The sequence below is a fragment of the Melospiza melodia genome, chromosome 14, assembly GCF_035770615.1.
Source record: "Melospiza melodia melodia isolate bMelMel2 chromosome 14, bMelMel2.pri, whole genome shotgun sequence".
Taxonomy (NCBI): Eukaryota; Metazoa; Chordata; class Aves; order Passeriformes; family Passerellidae; genus Melospiza; species Melospiza melodia.
This window is the reverse complement of record NC_086207.1, coordinates 17,032,472-17,060,408: the sequence shown is the minus strand read 5'-3', so window position 1 is coordinate 17,060,408 and position 27,937 is coordinate 17,032,472. Positions and strand designations below refer to the sequence as shown.

Sequence of the window (27,937 nt, the reverse complement as noted above, 5' to 3'; positions counted from 1 at the left end):
GTGCTTTGTCTGCATCTGCTCCCAGCAAGTGTGGCTGGCCTCAGTGATAAAAATAAACACAGAATAACTGAATTGCCCCTCGAGCAAACAGACTGAGCTCCATGCAGGGTCAGACCAAGTGTGTCTGTCTGGCATTCCCAGGATGTGATGCAGGTAGATGTGAGTCCTGGACAGGATCAGACAGAAACAAACTCAGGTTTTGTGCTGCTGATGGCAGAGCTGGTGGCGCCCTGACGGGGGTGGAGCTGCAGCTGCCCTGGAGAGGAGCAGGAAAGGTCACAGGGCTGGATGTGGAAGGTCAGGAGTATTGCCTGCTGTCTGATGGCAGATTAAGGAGCCACTGCAGAATTCCTGCTGTGCTGGTCCAGGATCAGCTTCTGAAGGTGTGAAATGCCTGCTCTTAGTGTGAGGTTTGTATTTGAGTTCTGTTGGTGTGTTAACCTACTCAAGGGCAGAGCCAAAGGATAACCACCAACAATGGAAAACTGCCCAGGGTCCTCAGGTTCTTACCTTGCGCTTTGATTGCTAGAGCCCACCCTCCCAGCCCACCTTTTCTGAGGGGAATTCTGAGAGATTTTCAAGCTCTTACTGTATCTGTCAATAGTGTTTTATCAGTTTGTGGGTGTCTGCTAGGATAGCACTAAACTTTCAAATTCTGTGTTGAACAGAACAGTGATGTAGCAACTCTGTTCCTGACTCTACTCCATGACTATTGCTTTTCCTTTTTACTTATCTTTTAATTGAATGTAAAGAACTTCTTAAGTGCAAAATACTGTAAGTATTGAATTGGAAGATCTCTCTGTCAAGCTCTCATTTTTTTTCACACATTGCTGGTGGGAAAAGAAATTATTGTTAGGAAGAAAACCACTTAATAAGGATACTTAAAAATGGAATGGTGCCTAAGAGGCTTTGTCAATAAGCAGTTTTGAGGCCACGCTCTGAAGAACAGCTTAGATGTCCCAAAGGATTTTTACAGCTCTGCCAGTGAGTCTAATTACAGATAATTCTGCTCTCCCTTAAGTCATGCCTCAGTTGGATCCTTCCATCAGCCTGGCTGCTGGAACAGCAGTGTTAATATTGCATTTTGCAGTTTAGTTAATTGGCTGTGATGTACACTGAAGTTACATACATGTGGAATGAATAAATTGCTTCTTGTCTGAATCAGATGGATCATAACAGTTGGTGGGTTTGTGTTTTTAGGGATTATGTGAGGAGCGAACTGGAATCGGGCTATGAAGGACCAATGTACCTGGAGCCTCTCTCCATGAACCGGTTCATGACTGCTTTAGTAGGTGAGTGCTTCAGGTAACTGAGGGGAGACAGCTCTGATTCTCTTCATTGGAACATTTGCATGTTTTACCTCTTTGTCTTTTATTATTTTAACTTGTTGTGATTCTTATTAATATGCAAGAGGCATGGGAGGACAGCTGTATCCTGCTTGGCTTTTTCTATGCAACTGATTTACCAATACCTCATACTTGCAGATCCGAAATACTTTCCAGGTCTGTTTGTTATGCTCTGCCCCTGTTATTCTCAGACTATGCAGTCTGATTCAGAACAACTGGAGTGTCTGTAATGACCTTTATGTGGAAAGTACTGTAGAAATTTCAATAGTTGAGTGCATTTGTAGTGTTTTTGTCAGTTCAGGTGTTGTGCACATAAATTCTTCATCGACTTTCTGGCTAAACATTGTCATTCTCTTACAAAATCTGATTAAATACATTGATGGGTGTGAGCATGGGACTACAGGCTACTGGTTTTTTTACAGAGTCCTGAGGATATTTCTAATTAAACACATTTAAATTGTTTGATTAATGGCAGAGATGACATCCCTACCTAAAAATCCCAAATAAATCACGAAGAATTGGACTTCCCAGAGTGTTTCCTTACCCTTTGAACTTTGACTGGAAGAGAATAAATTCACTGTTAAGGTTGCTACACTAAACCATATGTTCTCCTGAGAGGATACTGGAATATACACACACACACACACACACACACCATGTGTCTTTTAAAATGAAGCCTGAGACAAGCTTGCAAGAAAAATCTTCCTTAATTCCTTTCACTAAGATCTATGGTTTCCATCAGATTATTGACAGATTTAGTCAGCCATGTACTACTGTTGGCAAAACTCAGCTGCTCTCTGTTTACTTGCAGCTGCTACTGGCAGATAAAAATGGGTTTACCACTTTACAGTATGTTAGGTCTGACAGAATTTACCCATCTCCTGTTTGCCTGCATCTTTACTTTCAAATGTGGCATTTGTCTTTGATTTTAATATTTTTAATAGAAGTCATGCTGGTAATTATCAAGGAAAGATTATTTAGATATAATTTCATCTCTCTTCTGAATGTCTGGGTGTACTTCTCTCTCTTCTGAATGTCTTGTCAAGTGATGCCAAAGTACAGCTAAAGCTTTTGGCATGCTTTTTATGAGAAAATGTTTGTAATTAGACCTGTGAATCTCTCCCAGGTGCAGTGCAGGGTTCCATGGTAAAGCAGAATCCCACAGAAAGCATCATGCAGGCCTGGGCAGGAACAGATCAGGAGGCATTGTGTCATTCAGTAACACCTGAAAACTAAACCAAGAGTCAAACCCAGCATGCTGCATCTAGGTTTTAATAGGCACTAAAAACAAGTGAGAAAAAGATAATGGTTTTATTCAATAGTTTTGGGTTGTAGTGGGTATCAGATTAGTGTCCCCTTACTGTAATTGTGTTTCAGAAATAGGTGCTTGTGACTGTACTAGCAAATGTGTATGTGTTAACATATTTAATTGTCCTTATTCTTTCAAAGCCAACTTGAAAATGTAATTTTGGTCTTGATGACAAGCAGTCATCTTTGGGGAAGACTTGTGAAAGTGGCCTGTGAGTCTTGACAGTGTTTTGTATAAATATGAAATGTTTTCATTTGTTGTATACAAGATTTGATGTATACAAGGTTATTTATTCAGTGGAGTTTCAGGGATACACAGCACTGAGTGGTGTCATCTTCACAGCAAAATGAATGTACAGGTGCTTTGCTCCATCTTTTTCTCACACATCCTGACAGGGTGTTGTGCTGCAGCACTGCTGACAGGCACCAAAGCCAGGTGCATGAGAGAATGGAATAATGGTACTGCTGGTACAGCTCTGGTTCCTGAAGTTCTGGTCAGAGTTAAGGGAATGATGTACAGCATCAATTGGTTCACAAAAGTAACCTTTGTTTATGCTTTTGTTCATTAATACTTTCTGAATGGGATCTCACAGTCATTTCTTCTCCTGCATTTAACTCAATCTGATGACTATTGTCTGGGGATAATAATGTGTTCCTAAGTGCTGGATGGGAGAAATAAATGTCTTTGGACATGGCCCCTTGGATGAGCGAGCTGCTTTGGAGCACAGCAGCTGTGAGCTTCTGAAAGCTGCTGGGGGGTTTTGCAAGTGATGCTACCACGAAGACTTGCTTTTACTTATGCACAGTAATGGGGTTTTATATTAACTTTAGGATACTTTGTTTTTGAGTAAGTCACTGATGTAACCAGGGAGTTTGTTAGCATCAGCTTTCTAAAATTGTGAATGAAACAAAGATGCTTCTCTACTCCAAGTGACTGTACCATGTCAGCTTTCTTGTTGAACATTTTCCATTAGCTTATGAGCTGAGAGGCTCTGGCTATCTGTCAGCAATGTTTAATGTATCTGTGGAGGTTTGGGGAAGGGAAAAGAATGGGCAGGAAGTTCACACAGTGGATTTCTTCCTCATTGCCTCATTCCCTAGCAGAGGACCCTGGCTGGTGTCTTCCAGGACTGTTACAGCTGTTGGGTTCATTAGCTGTCTGTCAGTTTTCAGGCCACAGCATTTCAGTTTTCAGGGTGCAAACATTCACCTGGATTTCATAGTCATAGCAGATACCTCGAGTGTTCAAATCTGTGATTTGATGTGAGGTTACTTTCTCTGGCTGATCCTGCTGTGTGAGGTTGATGACTGATGCTGTGCAGCCCCACCTGCAGATAAAGTGTGATTTACTGCAGAGAGTAAATCCCTGGCTGTCCTGAACTAAGGTGCTGCTACTCCAGTTTAAAATGGGAAGTAACATCATTTATTTTGGATGTCTCCACTCACATTGGAGACATTCATGCCTTTGCTGCAGGGGTTGAGAATTGACAAGGTGCACACTTCAGGGAGGAGGTTGGAGCCTCCAGAGAAAGTGCTCCATGTATTTCCTTTGATGGTGTGTACAATTTTCCTTCCCATGACAAGTAACTTTTGACAAGTGTTTAAATTAAAAGGGTGGGAGGGCCAGAGCTGAGCAGGGATGAGGAGCACACTCCACACATGGCTGTTGGAGGAAAGCAGCTTCTGCTGTTTACTGAGACTGAACTCAGGCTCTAATTTGTGATTTGAGAGCTCCAGAGAGAGCACTGGATTGTTTAATGTGGTGCTGTTGCAGTATTTGATTTCAGATGACAACACTCTTATTAAATGCTGAAGAGCACGTTGGATGCTGGTGTTTGTGTCCCTTTGTGCTGAGGCTGAGTTGCCGTAGTTACCGTGAGTCGCAGAAATCCTCGCAAGCTGCCTGCCAGGCTCCTGAATATGACAGCACAGCAGTGAGCTGCTGCTGTCTGAAATAGGCTTGTAGCAACGTGTGTGTGGGCAGAGAACAACAAAGCAGAGGGAGAATGCTTCAGAGCTGGAGTCAGCTGAACGTTTAAAGAGATGAGTAGAGTAACTTTCTGGGAGGCTCACAAGACCCAGTATGCTGATAGTGTCGTGCTGAGAGCAAGGGTGCTTGTTCTGCAGAGGCATCTGCTAATTCAGAAATACATCTGTCAAATTGACAGTAGGAATTTAACTTGAAAGGGGACAGCATTCAGGAGGGAGAACTTTGTATGCTTAAGTAGTAGGGATTAGAGATTGCTTTCAGCTCAGTTGCAGTTATTTTGAAAGCAGAAGTCTTTCCCTAGGTAGGGAAGCTTGGCAGAATGAAAGCAAAACCCCGGTACTGCTGTTTCTCCTCTGGCAGCTTCCCTCCCCAGCCCATCCAGAAGGGCTTACAAGGTCAGTGAGCTTATGTGAGCACATGGAGTTCATGCTGACCTAGAGATGTTTCTGGCCTTGGTCAGGTTCCTCTCTATTCCTAAGGCCAGCTTCTGATTTCAGGGAAAGTTGTGAAATGCAAACGTGGAGGTAGTTCCAAACCAGGGCATTAGCACTTGAATTTAGTACCTCATATTTTGGCATTTGGATATAAATTAAAATAGATGGTGAAGAAGGGTCTGTTTTCAAATAATATGCCATAAATTTCAAATAATATGCCATAAATTTCTTCCTTACTGTAAAATGATGAGTGAGGATTGCTCTTATCCAGGCAATGTGCATTTTACCCCGTTTACTTTCCCCTGGGATCAAGGGTACAACTTCAGTGTCTGTGATGCAAGCAGTTATACTGAAATGGTCTTAGTGCTTTAGAAATACCACCCTCCAAATCTGTGGGTGTGGGGGGGAGATGTGCTCATGCTTGTGTCCCCACCAGCTCTTAAAGAGAATTTAGTTGTTAATTATCTGTCACTTGCAAGCTTCAGTGATCATTCTGAGCAACTGCCTCAGGGCGTTATGAAATTATTGAAGTCTCAGCTGCTGACCTGGCTGTTCTCCTGTTGCTGTTCTTGGTCAGTAATTCCTCTTGACAGTGTAAATATTGTTGCTCTAAAAGCTATTTGGGACCTCTGATTGCTTTTTTGTGTAGGTCAGGATGAAATAGTGTAGCTGGGCTTCAGAAAAGCTGCTGTGTGTACAGATACTGATGGGATTTCAGCTGAGCTGGGGGTGGTGAGGAAAAAGAGGTCTGGCTTGTTGAGTTATCCTCTGTATGATTTATTCCTGGGGCTTTTTAAATCTGATTCTGCATGTGTTTTGGCTTTACAGCTGGCTAATCTGGGAAGTGAAAGCATTTTGGAAAGGGTAACTTAAGTGACCCAGCAAAAGACACGGAGAGGAGCCTGGTTTCGTAACAGAGATGTCCTAGTTAGAACCATCATAATGTGCTGGATGTTGATAACGGTGTTCTGGCAAGATAACGTATTAAAAATACGCTTTTTCCTGAAGGGGATAATCAGCTTGGTTCTGAACTGCTGTGTCGCGTTTCCAGGGCAGCTGGTGGTGTGCACGCTCTGCTCCTGCGTCATGAAGACCAAGCAGATCTGGCTCTTCTCCGCGCACATGCTCCCTCTGCTGGCTCGGCTCTGCCTCGTCCCGCTCGAGACCATCGTCATCATCAACAAATTCGCCATGATTTTCACCGGCTTGGAGGTTCTCTACTTCCTGGCATCCAATCTCCTGGTGCCCTATAACTTGGCGAAGTCTGCCTACAGAGAGCTTGTCCAGGTAGGATGGTGGATGCAGCCGTTCTGTTTTCTGAGCCTTTTATGCAGGAAAGTAAAAAAAAAAAAACCCACTTTACCTGTCTTCTGTGCACCTGTGCTTGTGTGCTAACTCATCCTGTCTTAGCCAACTGAATAAGCTCCTGTCCATAGCATCTTCTTTCTTTAATTTATGATAGCTTTGGATGGGTGAGCAGTTAAGACACGAGCCTGAATTATTTTGCTGGCCAGCTGAGCATGGCCACTTTGCTTGGACTTTGCTTCTTCCTTCCCAAATCCAGGCTAAAAGAAAAGATTGTGTCACACTGGAATTTATTTACAACCTCATTAAGTGAGGAAGGTAATCCTTGGGTATTCATTGTAGTAGCTGTTCATTTCAAGAAACACTTTCTGTATGAAAAGTGTTTGTAATTATAGAAGTGGTAAATTGTAAGTGACATTGAAGCTGCTTTTGAGTCTAATAATCACTGATTTGAAAAGTCTGTGGTATTTTCTTTAGAACAGCATCATTACTGAGACCTCAAACAAGAAGACTGATCTGACATGTCCATTTTCATAATGCTTTGACATCTAATAAAGGTTTAGTTCAAAGGACACAAAGGACACTTTCTCAGTGGTACAGACACATCACATTTGCTGTATTTTTATATTTTATGTATATATTTTTATATATATATATATATATATATATATATATACATCCTTCTGTATATTTCAATATAAAAGGATGGATGCTTACTTGGCTTTTGACTGAGCCACTGTTTCAGTTTTCATCACTGCCTGGATTTTTCTTCAAACCAAGGCACTTGGGTTTTTTTGCCTTCTGCTCTTCAGTCCAGAAGCAGTCCGAAAACTAACTTGTTAAGCTCTTTCAAAACCTTCTTTAAAGCTCTTGTTTGCTGTCATATCTGTCATACACAAACAAAAACTTGGCAGCAGGAGGTGTGTGCTGTGCCAAGGTCTCAGCCTGTCATGTTGATCAGTGGTGTCTGGTTATTTATTTTGTATGTAGTTGGTCTTTAGAGCAGGATTATCCTTCTGTGTTTGTACAGCACCTAACATTGGTCTGACCTCATCCATGGAATCACCGATTTGTTTAGGTTGGAAAAGAACTCTGAGCTCATCAAGTCCAACCCCTCAACCATGTCCCTTAGTGCCACATTTATATCCAGAGATGGTGACTCCACCACTGCCCTGGACAGTCCCTTCCAGTACCTGACCACCTTCTCAGTGAAGAAATTTTTCCTGATGCCCAATCAAAGCCTCCCCTGGCTTGTAGATCTGCTGATTTAAAAATTAATTTGGGAGCTGACTGGCAAAGCTTCAATATCCTGTTTTCCAGTGAGAATAGAAATACCATGCTTACTGTGCATAAGTGGCAACATTTGGGGTAAAATAGTAGCTTGTCTGCACAGCTCAAAGCCTTGCAGAAGATTGGAACCAGCACTTCACTTCCATTTTTCCATGTACATGAATGGATGCACAGTTTGGCTCCCTGAAGCCAAATTCAGATTAGATGTTGATTTGAGACCTGTATCTATTTTTTTTATTAGACACGTTTGAAACACTTTAAAATCTTACAAATGTTTTAATTGCAAATACATTCCAGGTTGACGGGGGAAAATAGTTGTTTCTTGCTGATTTTTTTGTTTGTTTGTCAGAATTGAGTTCTAAATATTGCTGTTAGCCCAATAATCTCCTCCTCTCTAGAATTACTTGTGTTCCCCCTGCCCCATCCCAGTATTTCAGGTCTTTCCATGCCAGACTGTATTACAGTAATCCTGAGGAAATATTCCTTGTATCTCTGGCCTTTGGACACTGATCATACTCTTTCTCCTGGCTTTTTATGCTGTGGGCATAAAGTGTTTTTTCCTTGGGAATACAGAAAAAATGGCAGAAAATTTGTCATATGGCACTGGGTTTATAAGAATGTTGGATGCTGCTTTTCTACATACATGTGATAGAGTTGCAGTGAATAGTTGGGAGTGATTTTCACATTGTATTGGCAAAACCTGGGGTTTTTGTTTTTTTAAGAACTTGCTGCTCTCTGCTTGTGTTGCTGAAACAGCAGAAAAATGTGGACTCACAGTGTGTTCATGCCACTGGTAGTAACTCTGCCACAGATCAAGCCTGGATATTTATTCCAGAGGAGGATATTGCCATTCCAACTGGAATATTTTTGTGCTTGTATTTCCATTGCTGTAAGTCTGAGCAGTTGTTGGTTTTCAGTGCTGTCCTGGTGTTTGTGAAGTTACACACAAATCCAGCTATTTTAGGCTGGATTTGATTGCAGGTTTGATATCAGTGTCAAAACTTAGTGAGTATTGGGATGTTAAACAGCAGGAGCATTTCCTGAGAGCCCTAACAGGTGAAGCAGGGCAGCTTTTTGTGTTTTTTGTGTGTGTTAGGCTGTGCCCAGGGGTATAATTTAAAAGCAGGCCCAGAACCTTGGCTGCCTGTTTGCAGCAGAAGGTGCCAGAAATGTCTCAGGGTTATGAATCTGCATTGTGAGCGTAGCATGACCCTTTCCCAGTGTGGTGGAGCTCTGTGCCAGGAGCTGCACAGGATTGCTTGCCTTGCTCCCAGGCCAGGGGAGTCTCTGAGGGCAGGTGCACTTCCTTGACAAGTCTGTGAGCAAAGCAGGAGCTTGGCACTGTGTCCCTGCCAGCAGAATATTGCTTGTCCATCAGCCCCAGTGCTGCAGCAGGTCCTGTGAGTGTCATATCCCTCATGCTTGTCAGCTTTTTTAGCATTTCCAAAAATTTCCTTGCCTTGATGGATTCTATGGCATTGTGGGAAGCAGATGATGAAGAATTAATAGTTATGAGCAGTTTCCTTTTGACCTAAGTCCAGCTATATGAAGTTCCAGCATCTTGGAAATGATTGCAACTTGGTCTTTGCAATGCAAAGGAAGTACTTTGAGCTTCAGAGTGTTCCAATATAAGTCTTAAGCATGAATTTCAAAGCACTTGGATTAGGTATATGACCCTTGTGAGATACTTAAGCATAAAATGGTGGGGGATTTACGTTTTTCCTTAAAAACAGGTCAGCAAAGTGGATTTACTACTTTTTAATGGCATGACTCATTTCAGTGTCTGATGTGTGCAGTGACTGGGCAGTAGCTACAGAGAAAACGACATTGCTGTGACTTAAACTGGCCAGGAGGATCTGAGGGGCTGGCATGACCCACAGCCAGGTGTCCTCATCCCTCCAGCTGTGAGTGGGCTGCAGGGAGCAGCTCCAAGCCAGGTGTTTGTAGGGAGGGACCTTGAGCTGGTCTGAAGGTTTGCTGCTGGAGTCAGGTACTTCTGCCCCCTGCCAGACAGACTGGAAATGTCACTGCTGAGCCTGAGCTCTGCCTTTGGCACAAACTGTTCTTTGATGTACCTCCTCTCTTCCTGTGGGATGGCTGATGTCATTGGATCATCCTTGCCTTCCTTGTGACTCTATTGTTGACTTCCCTTCTGTTATCAAATGCCAAGTGCTGTGACTCAATAACAAATTGTCCTTTTGTGTCTTCCCAGGTGGTGGAAGTGTATGGGCTCCTGGCCCTGGGAATGTCTCTGTGGAACCAGCTGGTGGTCCCTGTGCTTTTCATGGTGTTCTGGCTCGTCTTATTTGCTCTTCAGATCTATTCCTATTTCAGTACACGGGACCAGCCTGCCTCCAGAGAGAGGCTCCTCTTCCTCTTCTTGACCAGGTAATTCAGGAGCCTGCAGATGGTTGGTTTTCTGTTTGAACTGTCTTCTGAAATTAATATCTGTGCTCTTTTAGAGATAAGATGTGGATATTGGCTTTATTGCACTTGGATACCCAGCAAGTATTTGTCCTTATTGCAGTGACCATGCATATAAACCCTGTTAAGCTTGTCCTGCAAAGGCATGGATCCCATTCAGGGCAGACATTAATAGAACTGTGGGAGAGCTCCCAAAGAAAGCAAAGTATTCCTTTGAGGATGGAGTGGCCATAATTAAAGCTTTGGTCCAGAGGTTGCTTTCAGTATATAAATTGGTTTTAAGTCAGATATTTCAGCTGAAGTTCAGTCCATCTGATATCTTACTCATGATTGGGTTACTCTCTGAGCTTTGGATGTCTTGGCTGTCAATTTTGTTGTGGAACACATTCTTGAGTTCATCCAAGCAGCCAAAGCACCCAACTCCCAAAGAAGCTTTTGAGCCCACTGGTTAATGTGGCAGAGGTGTAAAGATCAGAAAGATACTGGATTCGTAAAAGCATTCTAAAGACATTAAAAGGTTTTATAGGCCGTAAAGTTTTATAAAGTTTAAAGGTTGCAATATAAAGGATAGAGATCTGTGTTGGTGCTGTTACTAAGAGGCTGCATTTGAGGGATTCTCCTGGCTGGAACCTGTGTGCCTTTTTCAGCTTTAGTACATGCAGAGGGAGCAGGAATGCAGGGCAGAGAGGAGCTGGGGGTGCTGCAGAAGCTGGGTTAGGCAAATTAGGTACAGTGCCATAGTGGGATGGGGAAAAGAGGGGTAATAGTTGTCTGAACACAGCCAGCTAGCACAGGACAGAGTCTTTAGGGATCATACATCATTAGTTCTGCTGTTGTTTTCTAACTTTTCCAGTCAGACTTTCCAGTTGCTGGGCTTTTTCTTGCCTTGCTGTATCTGTCTATGGTGCCATCCTGTAAGCTGTCAAAATTAATTATCATTAAGAAGAAATGCCAAGGATTTATACTGCATATAGCATTAAAATTGCTTATGGTGTCACCCTGCATTATGCAGAAGCACTGACTATATTCCTGCTTATTAACTAAACCACTGGGGTCTGAAATTTTTCTTCCAGTTCATTTCTTCTGCAATTTTTAAGTTTTGTTACAATAGAGGAGAAGCAGTTGTTTTCCTTGAAGTTGAGTTTATTCCTACATCAAATTGTTACATTTTATTTGTGGCCAGACAGCTCTGGGCTGGCCTGTGGCTCTGATCCCCAGCAGCAGCAGGACAGTGCCACCACGTGGCCCTGTGCTGAGGGCACTGCAGGATGTCACAACACAGCCCTGCCTCCAAGGGGGAGCTGCAATCAACTTGTACCTTGGAAAGAAATAATAAAATCTTTTTCTTTTATTGGAAGACTTAATGGCAGTGTAGAACTTCTAACATTTTCATTAAACCTGTCCAAATTTGCTTTAAAACCAACTTGCACAGTTAGCAGGACAAGGGGAGAGCTCATCACAGTAGTTTTAACCTTTTCTTTTTGTTTCTTTTCCTCCTTCTCCTGGCAGTATTGCCGAATGCTGTAGCACTCCATACTCACTGCTGGGATTGGTTTTCACAGTCTCTTTTGTTGCCCTGGGAGTTCTGACTCTCTGCAAGTTTTACCTGCAGGGTTACCGAGCGTTCATGAACGATCCTGCCATGAACAGGTAAGTGCCTCCTTGTGCCCAGGGTCTGCAAAGAAACAGATGGAAAGGGGATTTATATAAAAATACAGGAGTGGCACTGCAGTTTCTTGACTCTTGACCTTTTTACAGATTTTTTTGTATGCCAGTTTGTGTGTGCATTGAAAAGATTGGAGGTGAAAATATTTGTCACAGACTTCTTGGGAAGATGGTTCGTTTCTGCACAAATTCAGGGCTGTTACTTGGGATTTACAGTCACTTGTATTTTCATGAGTCACTGAAAAATTTTCACATGCTTGCATAATATAAACACTTTGTATTTTCATTTCCTCATGTCCCCTCTAATCATGTATGGAACATTACTAATCTGTGAGACTTAAAACATAGCATTGTATGGATTGCTTGTAAATTGTTATGGGAAATAGCCAAAATGCTTTTTCTCAGGCTTGTCTCAACTTGTCTAATGTGAAATTGGGATCCTGACACTGCCTTTCCTGTTACTCCAGCCCATAACTCTCTGTAGAGACTTGAGGCCATTTGCAAAAGAATGTTTTATATTTTGGTTTCCAAGATGTAGAAGCAGAAGAGGTATAAATTGGGGCTGCATAAGAGTAATCATATAAAAGCATCTTTTGGTGAAGTGTGTACTTGATTGCATCAAATAGTTGTGGTGATTCTCAGAGGATTAAAGTCACTCTGAGGTTCCAAGACAGAAAGGAGTGGCTAGGTTTAGGTACAGGAGGAATAAACTGAAAAATGGCAAAATTGGTAATTTGCCTGAACTGGGTCCTTAAAATACTTTGTGCTGGGTGGTGTCTGAGCTGGATGTAGCCCAAATGCTGCTTGTCAGGAGCAAAATCTGCTGGTTCATAAGCCCAGCACTTCAGCCTTTCTGAAAACATCCCTCCCTGGTTAAAGCTTTCCAAGGGACACCAGTGAAACCCAAAACCAGTGACATATGAAAGGTTGTGACAGAAGCATGCAGTTTATTTCCTGGTGTTTCTAGACGTACTTTTGAACCAGCATTGACGCTGAGATGTGATTGTTTGGTTTTTTGACTGTGTTGATCTGCAGGGGGATGACTGAAGGAGTCACACTCCTGATCCTGGCTGTGCAGACAGGTTTGATTGAGCTCCAAGTTGTGCATCGGGCGTTCCTGCTCAGTATTATTCTTTTCATTGTGGTGGCATCCATCCTTCAGTCCATGCTGGAAATTGCTGATCCCATTGTCTTGGCACTGGGAGCCTCAAGGGACAAGTAAGAGACTGGTTTCCTAAACTGAGAGTTACTCAATGTTCTTTTAGGAGGTGATAAACTAGTAATTGATGGCTTTTAGTACTTGTAAAGTTGCCTTGTTTTTTTTTTTTTTTCCTGTGTGCAGATTTCTTTCCTAGTCCAAGTTCTCTAGTTTTGTGGTTCCAGTTAAGCAAATCCAGGACTGTGCTCTCCCCACCCACACTCTATTGTGTGGGTTTGCAGAATGGTTTTTCTTAACCTCCTCTGCACTTGGGTGAGTTTCCCTCTAAAGCAGTGATCTCACTCAGCTATTGAGGGTGGGAAGTTTCTAGGAGTGACCTTGTGTTAGATATTGTAAAACCTAACTTTTTTGTGATCCCAAAATGATATGGTTTACTGGCACAAAATAAGAGGTGTAAGGTTTGCCTTAGTGTCCCACGTGTTTGGATTGTGTGGGATTGTTCAGTTTCATTTGTGTTTTGAAGAGCTGTATTGGTGCTATGTGGAATTCTCATATTAATCTGTTCTGTTCTTTGTCAATTGCATTTGTGTAACCTGTGAGTGAAGAAATGAACAGAGGAGGTTTGTTTATGTGTAGAGTTTGTTTAGCTTAGAGATGTTCTGTGTGCAGCAAGTTAACTTCCAGGGTAGAAACAGAGGGAAAGGGAGTAGAGCCAGGATAGGAGCATCTGCCCAGCTTAAACAAGCAGACTGTGGGGATATTGAGTTTTAACTCTTCTGCCAAATCTCCCAGGGAGTTCTAAATCAGCAAGAAACAGGATAAATTCCACTTCAGCTCTCTCTTCCTCCCTCACCCACAGACACAAAACTGCAGACCTCAAAGTCACTCAGATGTTCCTTCAGACTGTATTGAATTAATCAGTTTGTGCTGCTGTCCTGTGCCCTCAAATGGTTTGACTTTTTCTGTACCTCATCTCCAGAGCTAAGTGAGGTTAAAATACAACCTGAGGAACAAGTAGAGGTATTATAGTAAATTACAGGAGATATTCTGAAAGCCTTCACAAATGGGTGGCTGTAAAAAGATTGACGGTGTGTTTAGGCTGGGGAGGAGATTAGGAAGAAGTAGGTGATAGGAGCAGAGTAAGGACTGGCAGAGATAAATGTTCAAGTCCTGCTACATTTCTTCTTTAGTGATGTCTGAATTGGGGAATGTACTTCTAAAGGCAGCAGGGTTAAAGCTGGTGATGAAAGGAAGTAGCTTTGCCCCACACATATTAGCAAAAACATGAAGAATAGTTGCAGGAATTATTTAATTTGGAGACCTCTTGTTTATTTAGAGAAGTGTCCAAACAGTTACACATTTAATAATTTATTTTAATGGACCTCCATCTGTAACATTCAGTATCTCAAGTACTTACTTTGCCCATAATTTTTGTGTTTCTATTGAAAACAGCAAAGGTCAAATGAGAGGGAACTTTCCACAGTCGTAGGCATGTGTGCAAGCTGGGAATGAGACTGTGCCCAAGTAAAATAGAAACTCCTTTCAACCAGCTAAAGCCTTGAGCAATTATCCAACATGCCTACATCCAGCAGTCATTCTATTCTTATTCTGACACTCAAATCTGACTTGAAAAATAAAAACCTGTTGTGTTGTTTTGCAGGAGCCTGTGGAAGCACTTCCGAGCAGTCAGCCTGTGTCTGTTCCTACTCGTGTTCCCCGCGTACATGGCCTACATGATCTGTCAGTTTTTCCACATGGATTTCTGGCTGTTGATCATTATCTCCAGCAGTATTCTAACCTCTCTTCAGGTAAGAACATCAGCCCTGTGAAGCCCTGCATTAACTGTGATCCTGTTATTCTAAGGGGGAAAATACATGATGAGAAAAGAACAGGGATGAGAGAAGGGCAGAATTACAAGGGATGATAAAAAAATCTCTTTCTGTGTCCTGTATCTGAGGCTGAGGAGCTCCTGGGTGGGCTGAGAACAGAGATGAATGGAAGTCTACTTCAAACTGTAAAGCCAGAAGGCTTGTGAGGATGTGTAACTATCATGGTAAAAAGGTTTTTTCCCAGAGTACTCATTTATGTGTCATTACTTAGCTATAACTCTTTGAAATCAATTTGGTGTTTGAAACTCAGTAGTATAAACAGAGGAAATGTTTTATAGTATAAGTATTTGTTATTACTTGGGCTTTTTATTATTAATTTTTTAATTGCCCATTAAAATGCTCAGTGCTCTTGTTTAATCAACTCAGCTGTGTTCTGGACTCAGGAAGGTGAAGAAGGGGAAGTACTTGGGAACAAGCTTAAATGCTTTGCAAGAAAGAGCAACTTTTATTTGCCTTGAAGTTCAGCAGCAATTCCACTACTTTGAGTTTGCCTTCTGTCCAGCTTGGGAGCTTTGTGTGGACAGGGCTCGGTGGCCAGCACTGACTCAAGCTCCAGAAAGCTGAGCTCATGCTCTTGCACTGTGTTACAGGTGCTTGGGACCCTCTTCATTTATGTTCTGTTCATGGTGGAGGAGTTCAGGAAGGAGCCAGTGGAGAACATGGACGATGTGATCTACTACGTGAATGGCACCTACCGGCTGCTGGAGTTCCTGGTGGCTCTGTGTGTGGTGGCCTATGGAGTCTCAGAAACCATCTTTGGGGAGTGGACTGTCATGGGCTCCGTCATCATCTTCATCCACTCCTACTACAACGTGTGGCTGCGGGCCCAGCTGGGCTGGAAGAGTTTCCTCCTTCGCAGGGACGCTGTGAATAAGATAAAATCCCTGCCTGTGGCCACAAAGGAGCAGCTGGAGCAGCACAATGACATCTGTGCCATCTGCTACCAGGTGGGAATGGGAGTGTCAAAGGATTGGCTCAAGTGGAAATACCCCCAGACTAAGTTCAGTCTTCAGCTAATAAAATAAGTGCCTTGAATTATGTGTAATGAATAATACTGCACTCAGTGAGTTACTGGAATCACCCAGTTTTCTGCTTTGTGCAAATTGATTTGGAGTGCTGTCACCAAGATAATTCTTAGGAATGAAGAGCTTGGATGTGCTTAAACTGCCTTTTTTCCTCCAGTTACACAGCAGACTCTGTCCTTAAGCTGCTTTGACACCTCTCATGTTTGGGTTGAGCTGGTCTCAGTAGTAGCAGCAAATGTTCCCTTTCTTCATTACTGGAGGATTAGTGTTAGTGAAAGACAACTTGTTCTTGGTAGCTGATTTGTTACTAATCTGTAGAAGCAGCTCAGTCTCTACAGCCATTGCTGCTTCATGTGCAGTGTCAGTTTTGTAGCAGAAACCTAATTATCAAAAGGTTAAGGGTCTTGCTAACATGAGCCAGCAGATGTAAGGACCTTAGACATTAATGCTGAAAGTAATATCTTTATCACACTTCCAGCTCCAGAGTCTCTTACTCTTGAATAGAAATTGTAGTTATGTGTGACAGTGAAAGAATCACCCTAACATTAGTAGTGTGCAGTTAAGAGTGGATTTGGATTGGCTCCAAACTTGATAGAAATCCTTTGAAGAGTAAAACTGCCAGATTGAATGAGAGTGTTCAAAACACCAGACTAGTTTTATGTGGGTCTCAGCTGGCAGAGTTCATGGTGTCACTTCATTTCTGGTGTTGTTACATGTTGTATCTGTTGTGCTGTTTTGAGTTGCTCGATTGTTTCTTGAGCCAGCCAGTCCTATTATTCTCATCCTGAAAAGGTCATGTTTAAGAATATGTTGCAAACACAGGGTTTTTGCCTCATTTTTAATGCCTGTGATAAAGAAAGCAAGCATATTTGAACTGTGTGTGCATCAGAGAATCATTAAGGTTGGAAAAGACTCCAATATGGAGTCCAGCCTGTGGCTGATCCCCATGGCACTGAGTGCCATGTCCAGGCCTTCCTTGGACCCCCCCAAGGTGGTGACTCCACTGCCTCCTCTCCAATGCCTGACAACCTTTTCTGTGAAGAAATTCTTACTGATGCCCAGAACAACCCTCCCCTGCCACAGCTTGAGGCCATTTCCTCTTGTCCTATTGCTTGATCACTGAGAAAGGAGACTCAGCCCACCTGGCTGTCCCCTCCTGTCAGGGAGTGGTGCAGAGCCAGAAGGTCCCTTCTGATCCTCCTTTTTTCAGACTGAGCCCTCCCAGCTCCCTCAGCTGCTCCTCATGGGAAACATTGTGGGTGTGAAGGAAGGAACATTCCTTTTCTTGTCTGTGGACTGCTTCTGTCTCTTCTGTGCCTGGTGAACCCATTACAGACATGAAGTGAGAGGAGAGGAATGGGATTACAAATAATAATGTATTTTTTTCCTCTTTTTTTTTTGTGTGTCTTTCAGGATATGAAAACTGCTGTAATCACTCCATGTAGCCATTTTTTTCATGCGGGTTGTCTTAAGAAATGGCTGTACGTGCAAGAAACCTGCCCTCTGTGCCACTGCCAACTGAAGAGCCCTTCACAGCTCCCAGGACTGGGACCAGAGCCAGTGCAGCAGCCAAATCCTAGTGCAGAGCAGAGCACCAGGCCTGGAGATGCAGCTGAGCCTGGTGCTGAATGTGACCAGAGGCCAAGTGTGCAGGACAGCCCGAGCAGGGGCCACGATGGACACGAGAGCCCCGAGGCCTGTGCCCAGCCAGGGGGGTCTCACAGCATGGACAGTGAGAGCAGCCCCTGTGAGGCCAGCCAGGGAGCAGCCTGTGCTGCAGAACTCACTGCAGCCCCAGAGGGGGGCTCTGCTCCAGATCTGAGGGTTTGTGTCCAGCTCTGAGGCCACAGGGGGTGACGTGGGAACAAACACATTGCAGAGATCCACGTTTGACTCAGAAGAAAACCAATCCTTCCACAGCTGTGAAAGAAGCGTAGCTGTTAATGCTGGTCAAAATGTAATCTCCCATGCTGATTTTTATGGGCTGCTTGGTAGTGGTAACTCCAGTGAGATGTAGTAGAAATGACTCCAGAAGCTCTCTGAACTGTGGGCATAGGAAGGATGTCTGGGAATAAGTAGCAGTGCTAGAGTGTTTTCAAGATGTAGCTGAGGGGTGAGAGGAGTGAGGGGTCTGTGAGCCGTTGTGGCAGAGGCACAGGAGGCTGCCTGGGTTGTGGTCAGGGAGAGGAGTTGCACAGAGCCCTGTCCCAGCTCCTGAGGGGCGCTGGGGGCCGTGAGCTGCCCGTCTCTGGCAGGTGGGCACCTCTGGTTGCTGACATTTTTTACGGCACGCAAGCAAAAATCAAAGATGTGACAGCAGTGATGGTACCAGGAGGTGGAAGCACTCTTAATACGTCGTGTGTATGCTTTGGGTGTTCTTGGGGCAGTTGCATTTGAATTTATGTAATCTATAGTGACTCTTGACTTTTATGACAGAGTCGTCAATATTTTGATGTATATGAAACTTTTGCTCATAATGGGCACAGTGTGGGCTGCATGAAGTAAACTAAAGCTCTCATGAACACTTTGCCTCTGCAGGAGGAAAGTGGGATGAGTTTTAGGGCACGGATAGAGGCCTTGCAGGACTGTGCTGTGTAATGTTAACCCTTGCAGCTGAATTAAACAGTATTAAACTCTGGCGATATTTGCACTTTGGGAATGAGTACATTATGTGTATGATCAGACTCCGCAAATGCCACTTTTAAAAGCTGTTAATAGGTTTGCACCTTTTTTTCTTTGACAAGGACATGTCCATACTTAAATTTTTACATTCATCATGGCTTCAAGTAGAACAAGGGACTGGGGTGGGCAAATAGGCGGGAGTAGGGGGCAGGCAATTTTTTTATGTGAATTTTGATATGAAGAGAAATTAGTCACTTATTTATACGATAGGCTTGATTCAAGTGTTTTTCAAAGTCGGTATTCCTAATGTGAAATGTGATACTATTTTATTTTTAGTAGTAAATTTGGATGTAGACTGACAGACATAGCTGAATGTCTTAATAAATTACATTTGAAGATTTTTACACCTGGTTATGTGATTCTTGCACTGGAACTCCCCAAGTACATGTTGAGAGACTCGAGTAACAGCCCTCTGTTTCTCCTGATGAGTGAAACTCCCTATGCCTGTGTTCTCCTCCATTTCCATTTCAGTGCTCTGTGTCCTGGTGGTACCTCTTGCTCTCCCCTCTTCTTGTGAACAGATCTTGGCCAATGCAGAACTCAAAGGCTCCTGGAGGCTGTGCCTGCTGCTACTGAGCCCCAGACAAACCCCAAATCTATTTCTTCCCCCTGACAGGATGGGAACGTCAGTTACACCATCTTCTGCTTCTGTTTCTCAATTTTGTTGTCTATTAATCAGGAATTTGGATTTATCGTGTGCTTTTACTGATCGTCCCAAAACTTTTATTAGCAGCTTGGCGTGTTTGGGGAGGGGAAAAAAAATTGGAGAATATTTTCTTGAACTCTTCTCTCCTTTCAATCCATGGTCTGGGTCCTGCTCTTGCATGCATGCATTTCTGTGGAATTGAATCTTTTCTCAAAAGGATGTTTTGTTCATGCCTAAGCTTTCCATCTACATAATTTAGGCTGTTTCCATTCTTGCCACGCTTTACAAGTCTGTAGAGTCGGGAAATGGGGATTTTCAGGGCAGAGCTGTTACAGTATTCTCCTTAGTATGGTGGGAAAAAGGCTTTCCCTTAACTCACAGGATGTGTTTGAAGGATACTCTCCTGAACTCTGCTTGCTGCCCCTGGATGTGGAAAAATAATTGAGTAATGGGAAACTTGGGATGGGATCCCCTCAATCCATGGTAGGGAGGAAGTGTTGGCCAATTGAGAAGAGTCAGGCCTGGTCAGCCCTGGGAAGGGAGGCTGGAGGGCTCTGTGGGACACACAGGTACCTCAGGTGAGCCCAGGGAAGGGAGGGAGAGCAACTCACCTGTGGGATCACCTGGGGGCAGAGGGCAGGAGGGAGCCACGGGTCCATTCCTATCCCACACTGTCACATCATTTTCATAAGTGCAGGAAGTGGCGTCGAAGAAACAACAACCCCCTGAGCTTTGCTTTCCCTGCTGGTGCCAAGGAGCCTTTTGGCCATGGACTTGGCAATTTATAACCTGAATTATTCATAGCTAATTGGTAATGCCAGAGCTGTGGATTTCCAGCAATGTGGGTGAGTGCACCTGGAGGCTCCCTGGGAATCAAGAATCCAGCACCAGGTTCAACAAGCAGCTGCCTGCCAGGATTGCAGGCTGGAAACGTGGATGTGGCCCTGGAGGGGAGCCTGGCAGAGCAGGAAGGTTTGTGATCTTTCAGGAAAAATGATGCTGCAGTGTTCCCACTGGAGGGACCCACAAGTGACTGATCTGTGCTGGGGAAGGGGCTGCAAGACGTGGAGGCTCAGGGAGCCCTGTGCCCTGCAAAGAGGGGCATGGAAACAGCCCTGATGCTGAGAAAATGGTGCTTAAAGAGGGAAAAGAGAGGAAGGGGAGCAGAGGGAGGCTTGCAGAGCTCACAGGAACAGGGATTGGAAGGTGAGTTATCTCCATAAGATGCCAACACTTTACAAAGAGTTGTAAGAGCAAAAGTGGGGTGGAGCGTGTCCAGTGCTGCAGGGTGGATGAGGCACAGCAAACTGGTTGGTAAAATCTGGACTGGAAAATTTAAAAGAAGTGGTGAGTGTGTTCATTTTTTCTTTTTGCTTCATTTTTGGTTTTTGGCAACTCAGAAATGCTGGCAGGATACCATTTTCTGAAAACTAGGGACAGCTATCTTTAGGAGAAACTCAAAAATATGCCTGCACAGAATGGGGGTGGGTGGGAAATAAATACTGATAAGGCAAGCAGGCCATATCTTGCAGGTCAGGAAGTTCAGGGATGAAGTGAGAACTGCCAAAACTGAGGCCAGCTTAGATCTTGCAGGAGAAATAAACTTGAGCAGGAGGAAAGGAGGGAAGGCTGCTCTGGAGGAATGAAATGAACCGTCTGTCTCAGTGCTCTGTAGAGCATCTGGGTGAACACTCCTGACCTCTGTGCTCTGTCTGGTGCAGAGCTCCCTCTTGCACACTGGTTTGAGTTGATTTTCTATTTCTCTGCAGCTGTGCATGAGTAAATGAGAAAAAAATGCTTTTGGAGTGTTTATGGTCAGGGTGTAACTGTAGGCTGAGGCTTGAAATGGTTTTCATGTGGACTCATGGTGGTGGTGTGATTGATGAACATTTGGACTCAAAAAGATGCTTCCAGCTAGGTGATATAATGGGAACAGTTGGGGATTTTATGGCTGGTTGGTTTTTTGTTGGGAATAGGAGTGCTGATCACATTGTGTGGTGGTGTGTGTCTAGTCAATCCTATCGGCTGTCCCAGCTCTGGGCTCAGGGAAACATGGATTTACACAAGGTGGGATGGCTCCATGAGGAGAGAAACAAGCATGTGGTGGGAGGTTTGATTTGAAAGCCTCCCTTTGAGCTGCATTGCTCTCAGCTCCTTTGGCTTTTGGCAATTTTGCAGCAGAGGAATCTATTTCCTTCCTTGTTTCTAGTGAAACACTTCATTTATGCCAAGGCTGAGAGTTCTTGAAATGCACAAGGTTTTCCACCATGGGAAAATCTCTTCTTTTGGAGTCTCCTTTTTCCTGATTAAATTAAATTTCTAAGTTGCCTCAACAGTTTTCTAATATAGACAAAAATAGTTGGGTTTAAACTGTCTGAATGTTTGAGAACAGTACATTTTTGCTAACTGGCAGGGACAGGCAAGGAGTTTGAATTCAATTGATACAAAATTCAGATTTTCTCTGGCAAATAAAATACAAGAATAATGATATCAGTGTGTAAGCCCCACCTGTCCCACACACACACTTTTGGGGAGAACTGGCCATTTGAAGCATTTTCTGGTTTTGGGAAACATTCAGAATGACAGGAACCAATTGGAGGTGGATCTGGTGTCAGTGGATTTTGTTTGGGCCAGGGCAGGAGGCCTCCCTGGTTTGGTGCAGGGCTGGAAGGTCTCAAGGAGGAGCAATCCAAGTCCTCTGCAGGTCTGTGCTGCTCCCAGGAGGGCTGGGGAGGTGGCCAGAGATTGGTGCTGCCTTTTTTCCTCCTGCATGTTAAATTTGTGTGAAGAGACCTTTAATTTTTCAGCTTTTCAGTGCCGGGAGCTGCTGTCCCTGACTGCTCATTCCAAGCCTTGCCTGTGATGTCGCCCCACAGAAACATTTGTGGGAAAGATTGACAAATACATTTCCCCACTAATCTCCTTGGCTTTGCTGGCATGGAGTTGTCAGTAAATGCAACCTCAAACTCCATTTCTCTCAGTGTCACAATGCTGAGCGTGGCAGTGTTGCTGGTCCCCATTTTTGTGACATGCATGTGCAGCCACATTGAAGATCACAGCTCACAGCCCCACACACCAAAGACACCACTTTTCTTTCTGACAATGCCTGTTTCTGTTAATTGTGGCTGTTTTACCCCCTGGATCCTGCTGGACGCCCAGGTGTGGTGGCTTCTCTCCTTGGGGCAGCCCTGCTGTGCCTGGGAATGCTGAGTGCCAGTGTGGAGAGCCTGGCCAGGGAAATTCCATCCCTTCTCATAAGGGAAGTTGTGATCCAGCTGATAAACCACACAGCAAATGCATTCTGTGGCTCTAAGGTATTGGTTATTCTGTAAAAAAAACCCCACTTTTTAGAGAAAACCTTGCCTGTACACTTGGTGAGCTCTCTACAACCAAGAAGCCCAAAGGTCGTTTTCCAGAGGGTTTTTCCTTCTCCTTTTCCCTGGCAGAGAAGAGGATGAAGATGGCAGAGTCAGGAGGAAAAGGGAGGTTGGGAAGGGGAGAAGCAGGGGCTGGCAGCTCATTAAACAACGCTCAGAGAACTTCTGACACCCACACCTAAGGGAGACCATCCTGGTTAAAGAGAGAAAGCACAGTAAAAAAATAATTTAAATACATAACCAACCCAAATTAAAAAAAAAAAAAAAAAAAAGGGAAAAAAAGATTTCTTTGTGTTACTAGTAATTAGACACGAGTTTCCCCAGTAGTTGCCATTTCCTGGAGGCTTACAATCCACATCCTTAAATAAATCTGGTAGCTGAAACACCCTCAGCTAACAGCACAGCCAAAGACCAGATGAGCTGCAGAACTTTGCAGCAACAGATGTGAAAAGCCCAGGTCTGCAATGTGGATAAATGACTTCATTCCTAGGAATTTTAAAATGTAAAAACTGACTTAATTGGATTAAAATAATCAATTGAATAGGTATCTGGTATTTATAAATGAAATTATATACAGTTTCTTAATTGACCATAGTCTGAGTTTTCTTTAAATTGATTGTTCCCTTCTAGCTTGGGGAAAAAATGCCAGCTGGAATGCAGAGAGATTAAGTTTTATTTATTTTCCTTGCTAAGAGCCACATTGTGCAATTTAAAAGGAAATGTCCTTGAAAGATGGGTTCCTTTGTAAACTGTTTCAGCCCTTGTTTGTTTTCAGATGGAAATTAATTTCTCAAAAGCCCTCCGTGTTAGAAAGTACGTGTTGATAAGTAAAGGAAAATGAAAAATTGTAACCTGCTAAAATACATCTTGTTTTTTGAGATAAAAATCTTTGCATGGATGTGGCTGAGTTTGGGGTACAGCTGATCTGGTCAAAGGCTGGTAATGATCTCCACCAGCACAGGTGGAAGGAAACAGTCTGTGGGTGAGAACCTCAAACACAATGGTGGAGTATTTCTACAATTGTTCGTTATGCTTTGATGTGCTAAAATATTGATTTTAGGCGAGTGTGGCAGCTCCTTGTTGAGCTGGGGGCTCTGGGTGAGCCTTCCCTGTGCCCAGCTGTGGCAGGGAGCGTGCATTGATGCTGTCAGGAACATTTTCACCGAAAATGAGCCCGTTCTCAGCAGGAAACACGAGGCTGATTCTCCTGGGGTTTATCAGGTGGGGGTCTGTCCGTGCACTGATGGCACTGGGGTTGTTCTCTCTGTTTTTGGACACAGCTGTGCTCCATATCCAGCTGTGTTTGGGGATTGGGCTGCGCTGGCTCCTCTGATGTTCTCTCTCACTGTGAGATCAAACTTTTCTCTGGGCATCCCTTATGAGGGTCCAGCTCTCCCACACCCGCCCTGCAGATGTTTGCAGCACAGCTGGATGGAGGCACGGCCCGTGCAGCGGAGCTCCCGCTTTCCTGGGAGCCGGGGGCGCTTCCCAGAGGGCTGGATCCTGTCTCGGGTGCCAGAGGGGAGCGGGAAAAGGCAGGAGGAGGAGGAGGAGGAGGAGGAGGAGCCGGGTGGGAGCCGGTGCCGGCGGCGGCCGCGGCGGGGCAGTGCGGGACCGGGGCCGGGAGCTGTACAGGGTGAAGAACAGAATATTGCTATTCCCATTGTTGCTACTACTATTATTACTATTATTTCTATTATTGTTATTCTATTTTAATTTTAATTTTAATTTTATTTTATTATTATTTTTATTTTTGTATTGTTATTATATTATTTCTATTATTATATTATATATGTTATTATGTAATATATATTATATAGTATATATTATGTATAATATATACATTATATATATAATATATATTATATATATTAACTATGTTATATATTGTTATTCTATTATTTCTATCATTATATTATATTATATTATATTATATTATATTATATTATATTATATTATATTATATTATATTATATTATATTATATTATATTATATTAATTATGTATAATATATCATATATCATATATAATATATATTATATATATTATATATAAACTATATAATATATTGTTATTCTATTATTTTCTATTATTATTTCTATTATTTCTATTATTGTTATTCTTCACCATCAAAATCGACAGCAGAGCTGCTCTGGCTCATTCCAAGGTGCTGATCCACTGCCGAGTTTGCTGGAAAATTGGGGTTTACATTCACAGGGCATCACAAATCTGCTTTGGTACTGGTACTTTTCTTTCAGCTTGAAAGAAAAGCATTTTTTCTCCACTTTTCTCCACTTTCTTAAAAACCAGCACAGAGAGATTCTGCTCTCAGTGACAAAGCTCTGAGGGGCCACGAAGACAATTCCTTCCTTTGGAGAGTCCTGCAGATAACGATTTGTATGATAGAAATAATTTCATTTGGGTCAGGATTTCTGCTCAGTAAAACCCAGGGGTATTCTGAGAACTGCTTGGATTCTGGTGAAATCCCACAGGATGCCACTCAACACTGTCCAGCTGCAATTATGGGGTCAGATATTTCCCCCTCTTCCCTTTGCAGAGGATTTGAAAACCGGGATGTGCAAGCACAGGCCACTGTCACATACTCTGATGGGAGCCTGCTCTGCAGCGCCTTCAATACAATATCTTTTGCCTTCTTGCATAAATATTTTAATTACTAATTTGCTGGTCTCATTTAACACAGATTTGGCATTTATCATTTGAATTTAAACTTGTTAAAATTGACGATTTTCTTGGCTACCTATGTTAATAATTTAAAGGGAAAGCTCATTATTAAATTATTATGGGTAATTATTTTGTAACTGGTGTGGAAATTGTCATTTCTGCAGCCTTAAAAAATCCTGGAAGGAAGCACACGTGGATCAATATGGATCAAATCCCAGGAAGTGTAAAGATGAACAGGAATAAAGTCTTATGTAGAAATGTCATACAGATGGGGGGAAACGCTAAAATAGAGTATTATTTTCTACACTTGCAGCTACAAAGGTTTGGAGGCTGCTGATTTCAGTGGGTCAGTGCTGAGCTTTCCTGGGTAGAAAACCACTCCTGCTCTGACCCTGTAAACGCTGCCGAGATCCCTTTTTCCCCCTGTGGCTCCAGAATTCCCATCCCTGCCAGGTGTTTGTTCTGCAGCCTCTGTTCCCGTGTGTTTTTGCAGGTCCCCATCCCAGCAGCCTCCTCCATCCCTTGCGCGTGTTGTGTTTCCTGGTGGCACAGTTTAATTCCCTTTAAACGGGTGTTTTTAGGTGCCGGCCGTGTCACTGGTGCCAGCGGCGCCTCCAGCATCCCCCAAATTCCCGGGATGCGCCCGCAGCTGGAATCGGCCCCGGCGAAGCTGCGGAGAACAATGAGGAGAGCGGAGCGCCCTCCCCGCTCCCACCAGATGGCCCTCACGCTTTCCCCATTTCCCTCAAGCCTCGGGAAAGGCTCCGCAAGCTCCGGGATGCGAATCCTCCCCTGGATCCTGCCGGGATCAGCCTGGGCTCGGGGAGATGCTGGGACAGACACCCCCATCTCTGAGCGCCCCTGCCCCGGGCTGAGCCCGCAGAGCGGCCCCCAGGGGCTCCAGGGGGTGCAGAGCCGGGTCTGGAGGCTGAGCTGGACCCTGCTCGTGTGTGCCACAGACCTGCCCCAAATCTGCACCCGGGCTCTGCCTGTGCCCCCCTCTCACGGCAGCCTTTGCCTCTCAGCACTTGCCAAATTCTGTAAAAGCTTTTGCGCTTTTTAAAAGCAAGGAGCAACCTGGGAAGTACAGAATCAGGCAATAATTTATTTTTCTGTCGATATGGGGGAAAAAAACACCCCAAAACAACAACCATTTTAAAAGGACATTTACTAACTTCTCACCCGTCACCTTGATATTTGAGTTTCAACTTTATGTTGGTGTTATAATATTGAGAAACTCAAACAGAACTTCTCAGCTTGCAAAATTGCGAATTCCTGAATTCTGGCACGAGTTCCAGCCAGCTCTTGATCCCGGATTTCCCGATGTTTGCATCTCCCCCTCGTGCCAGGATCATTGTCCCTCTGAGAGCAGTCCCGGGTCTGGCTCTCTCCTCCCGGGCTGTGCTGGGAGTGCTGCAGGGCCTGAGCCGGGGATTTGTTTGTGCGCAGGAGGTGCTGCCCAGCCCTGCCTGCTCTAAGCTGTTCCATCTGCATGGCCCCATCCTGACCTTGATCCACCGTGGGGCTGTGCAGGGGCTCCTTCCCCTCGCTGCCTTCTCTGTCGGGATTAGCTTTAAGCGGCTGGAGCTGTTGAAGGGTTTTCCTACTGATAAATGGATTGAGAGCCATATTTTCATCTCAGGCCATCAAACATTCATCAGATGCTGCTGGTCATTACCGACAGAGCCAGGGCTGAACTCGTGACCCCGCAGTAAAAGGTCCCATTAGCAATTTCCTTAAACTGTCAGGTCGTGGCGTGACACAAATGAAATGCAATGGGATTGTTTTTCTTCCCCAGGTGAAGGCAGTGGGCTTCTGCCCGATTTTCATTTACTGCTCTGTGCCACCAAAACACTCTGGTAGAGTCTTTGTGCTCCCACGTGAGAAATTTGAAGAAATATGAAGGTGGGATGCAGGGCAGCTCCTGGTCCCACAGGCCATGCAGTTGTCACCTGTCCCCAAAAACTGGAGAGCTCCAGGGGCAAATCCCATCCTTAGAGTGCCAGGCATAGTACACACCCCCTGTGCCAACACAGATCCAGGCTGTGCCTGTGCTGCTCTCTGTAAGCAATAGAGGCAGAGACTGACAGGCATTTAGGAAAGCTTCTCTGGCTCACATCACACTCTACTGTTCTTTTAACCAGCAATTTTTGTATCCGAGTTCTTTCTCTCTCCGCAGAATCATTTGAAGAAATAATGTGTGAGGGGGGAAAAAAATTACCTCTGGCAGTCGTGTTATAATGGCTCTGGTGCTGACAGCCCTTTGGGAACAGTGGCAGCAGCAGGGTAAGTATATATGACATCTTTGTAGTGATAAAGAAACAAATAAATGTTCCCATTAACACTCCATCAGGTCAACAGCTATTCCAGACCAGCACGGCGCTGGAGGAACTGCCTTGATTCATATCAGCCCAGACACACTCCTCCTGCAGCACATCTTCTGCAAGGCACACAAACCAGGGCTCCTGCTCTGGCCAGGTGGAGTCATTAAAGAATCAGTGAACTTTTTACAAGTTGCTTGAAATGCCCTGGCCTGAGTCCAGCCCCGGTGCTGCTGCTGTGTCTGTTTAACAGTTCCTCCATCACGCCACGACAATGGCTCTGTTTCAGAGCTGGAGGAAGTTGTTTCTCCATCCATCCATCGTTTGTAGCACATTTTGGGAGGCTTCTGAACGCTTCCCTTCCCGAGCCCTGCAGTGAGACCAGGGGGATGTG

The 27,937-nt window shown here is 44.1% G+C and overlaps 1 protein-coding gene across 3 annotated transcripts in view; it reads left to right on the top strand.

The window, feature by feature from the left end:
* Positions 1-18,861, top strand: part of RNF145 (ring finger protein 145) — a 44,517-nt gene extending 25,656 nt beyond the window's left edge. For all 3 annotated transcript variants that reach the window (XM_063168943.1, XM_063168944.1, XM_063168945.1), the window contains exons 4-11: positions 1,201-1,292; positions 6,130-6,365; positions 9,886-10,061; positions 11,607-11,747; positions 12,798-12,980; positions 14,582-14,729; positions 15,401-15,757; positions 17,249-18,861. In XM_063168943.1, coding sequence (XP_063025013.1) covers positions 1,201-1,292; positions 6,130-6,365; positions 9,886-10,061; positions 11,607-11,747; positions 12,798-12,980; positions 14,582-14,729; positions 15,401-15,757; positions 17,249-17,677 — 1,762 coding nt within the window. In that variant the 3' untranslated portion in view covers positions 17,678-18,861. The remainder of the gene's footprint in view (positions 1-1,200; positions 1,293-6,129; positions 6,366-9,885; positions 10,062-11,606; positions 11,748-12,797; positions 12,981-14,581; positions 14,730-15,400; positions 15,758-17,248) is intronic.
* Positions 18,862-27,937: the final 9,076 nt, after the last annotated feature.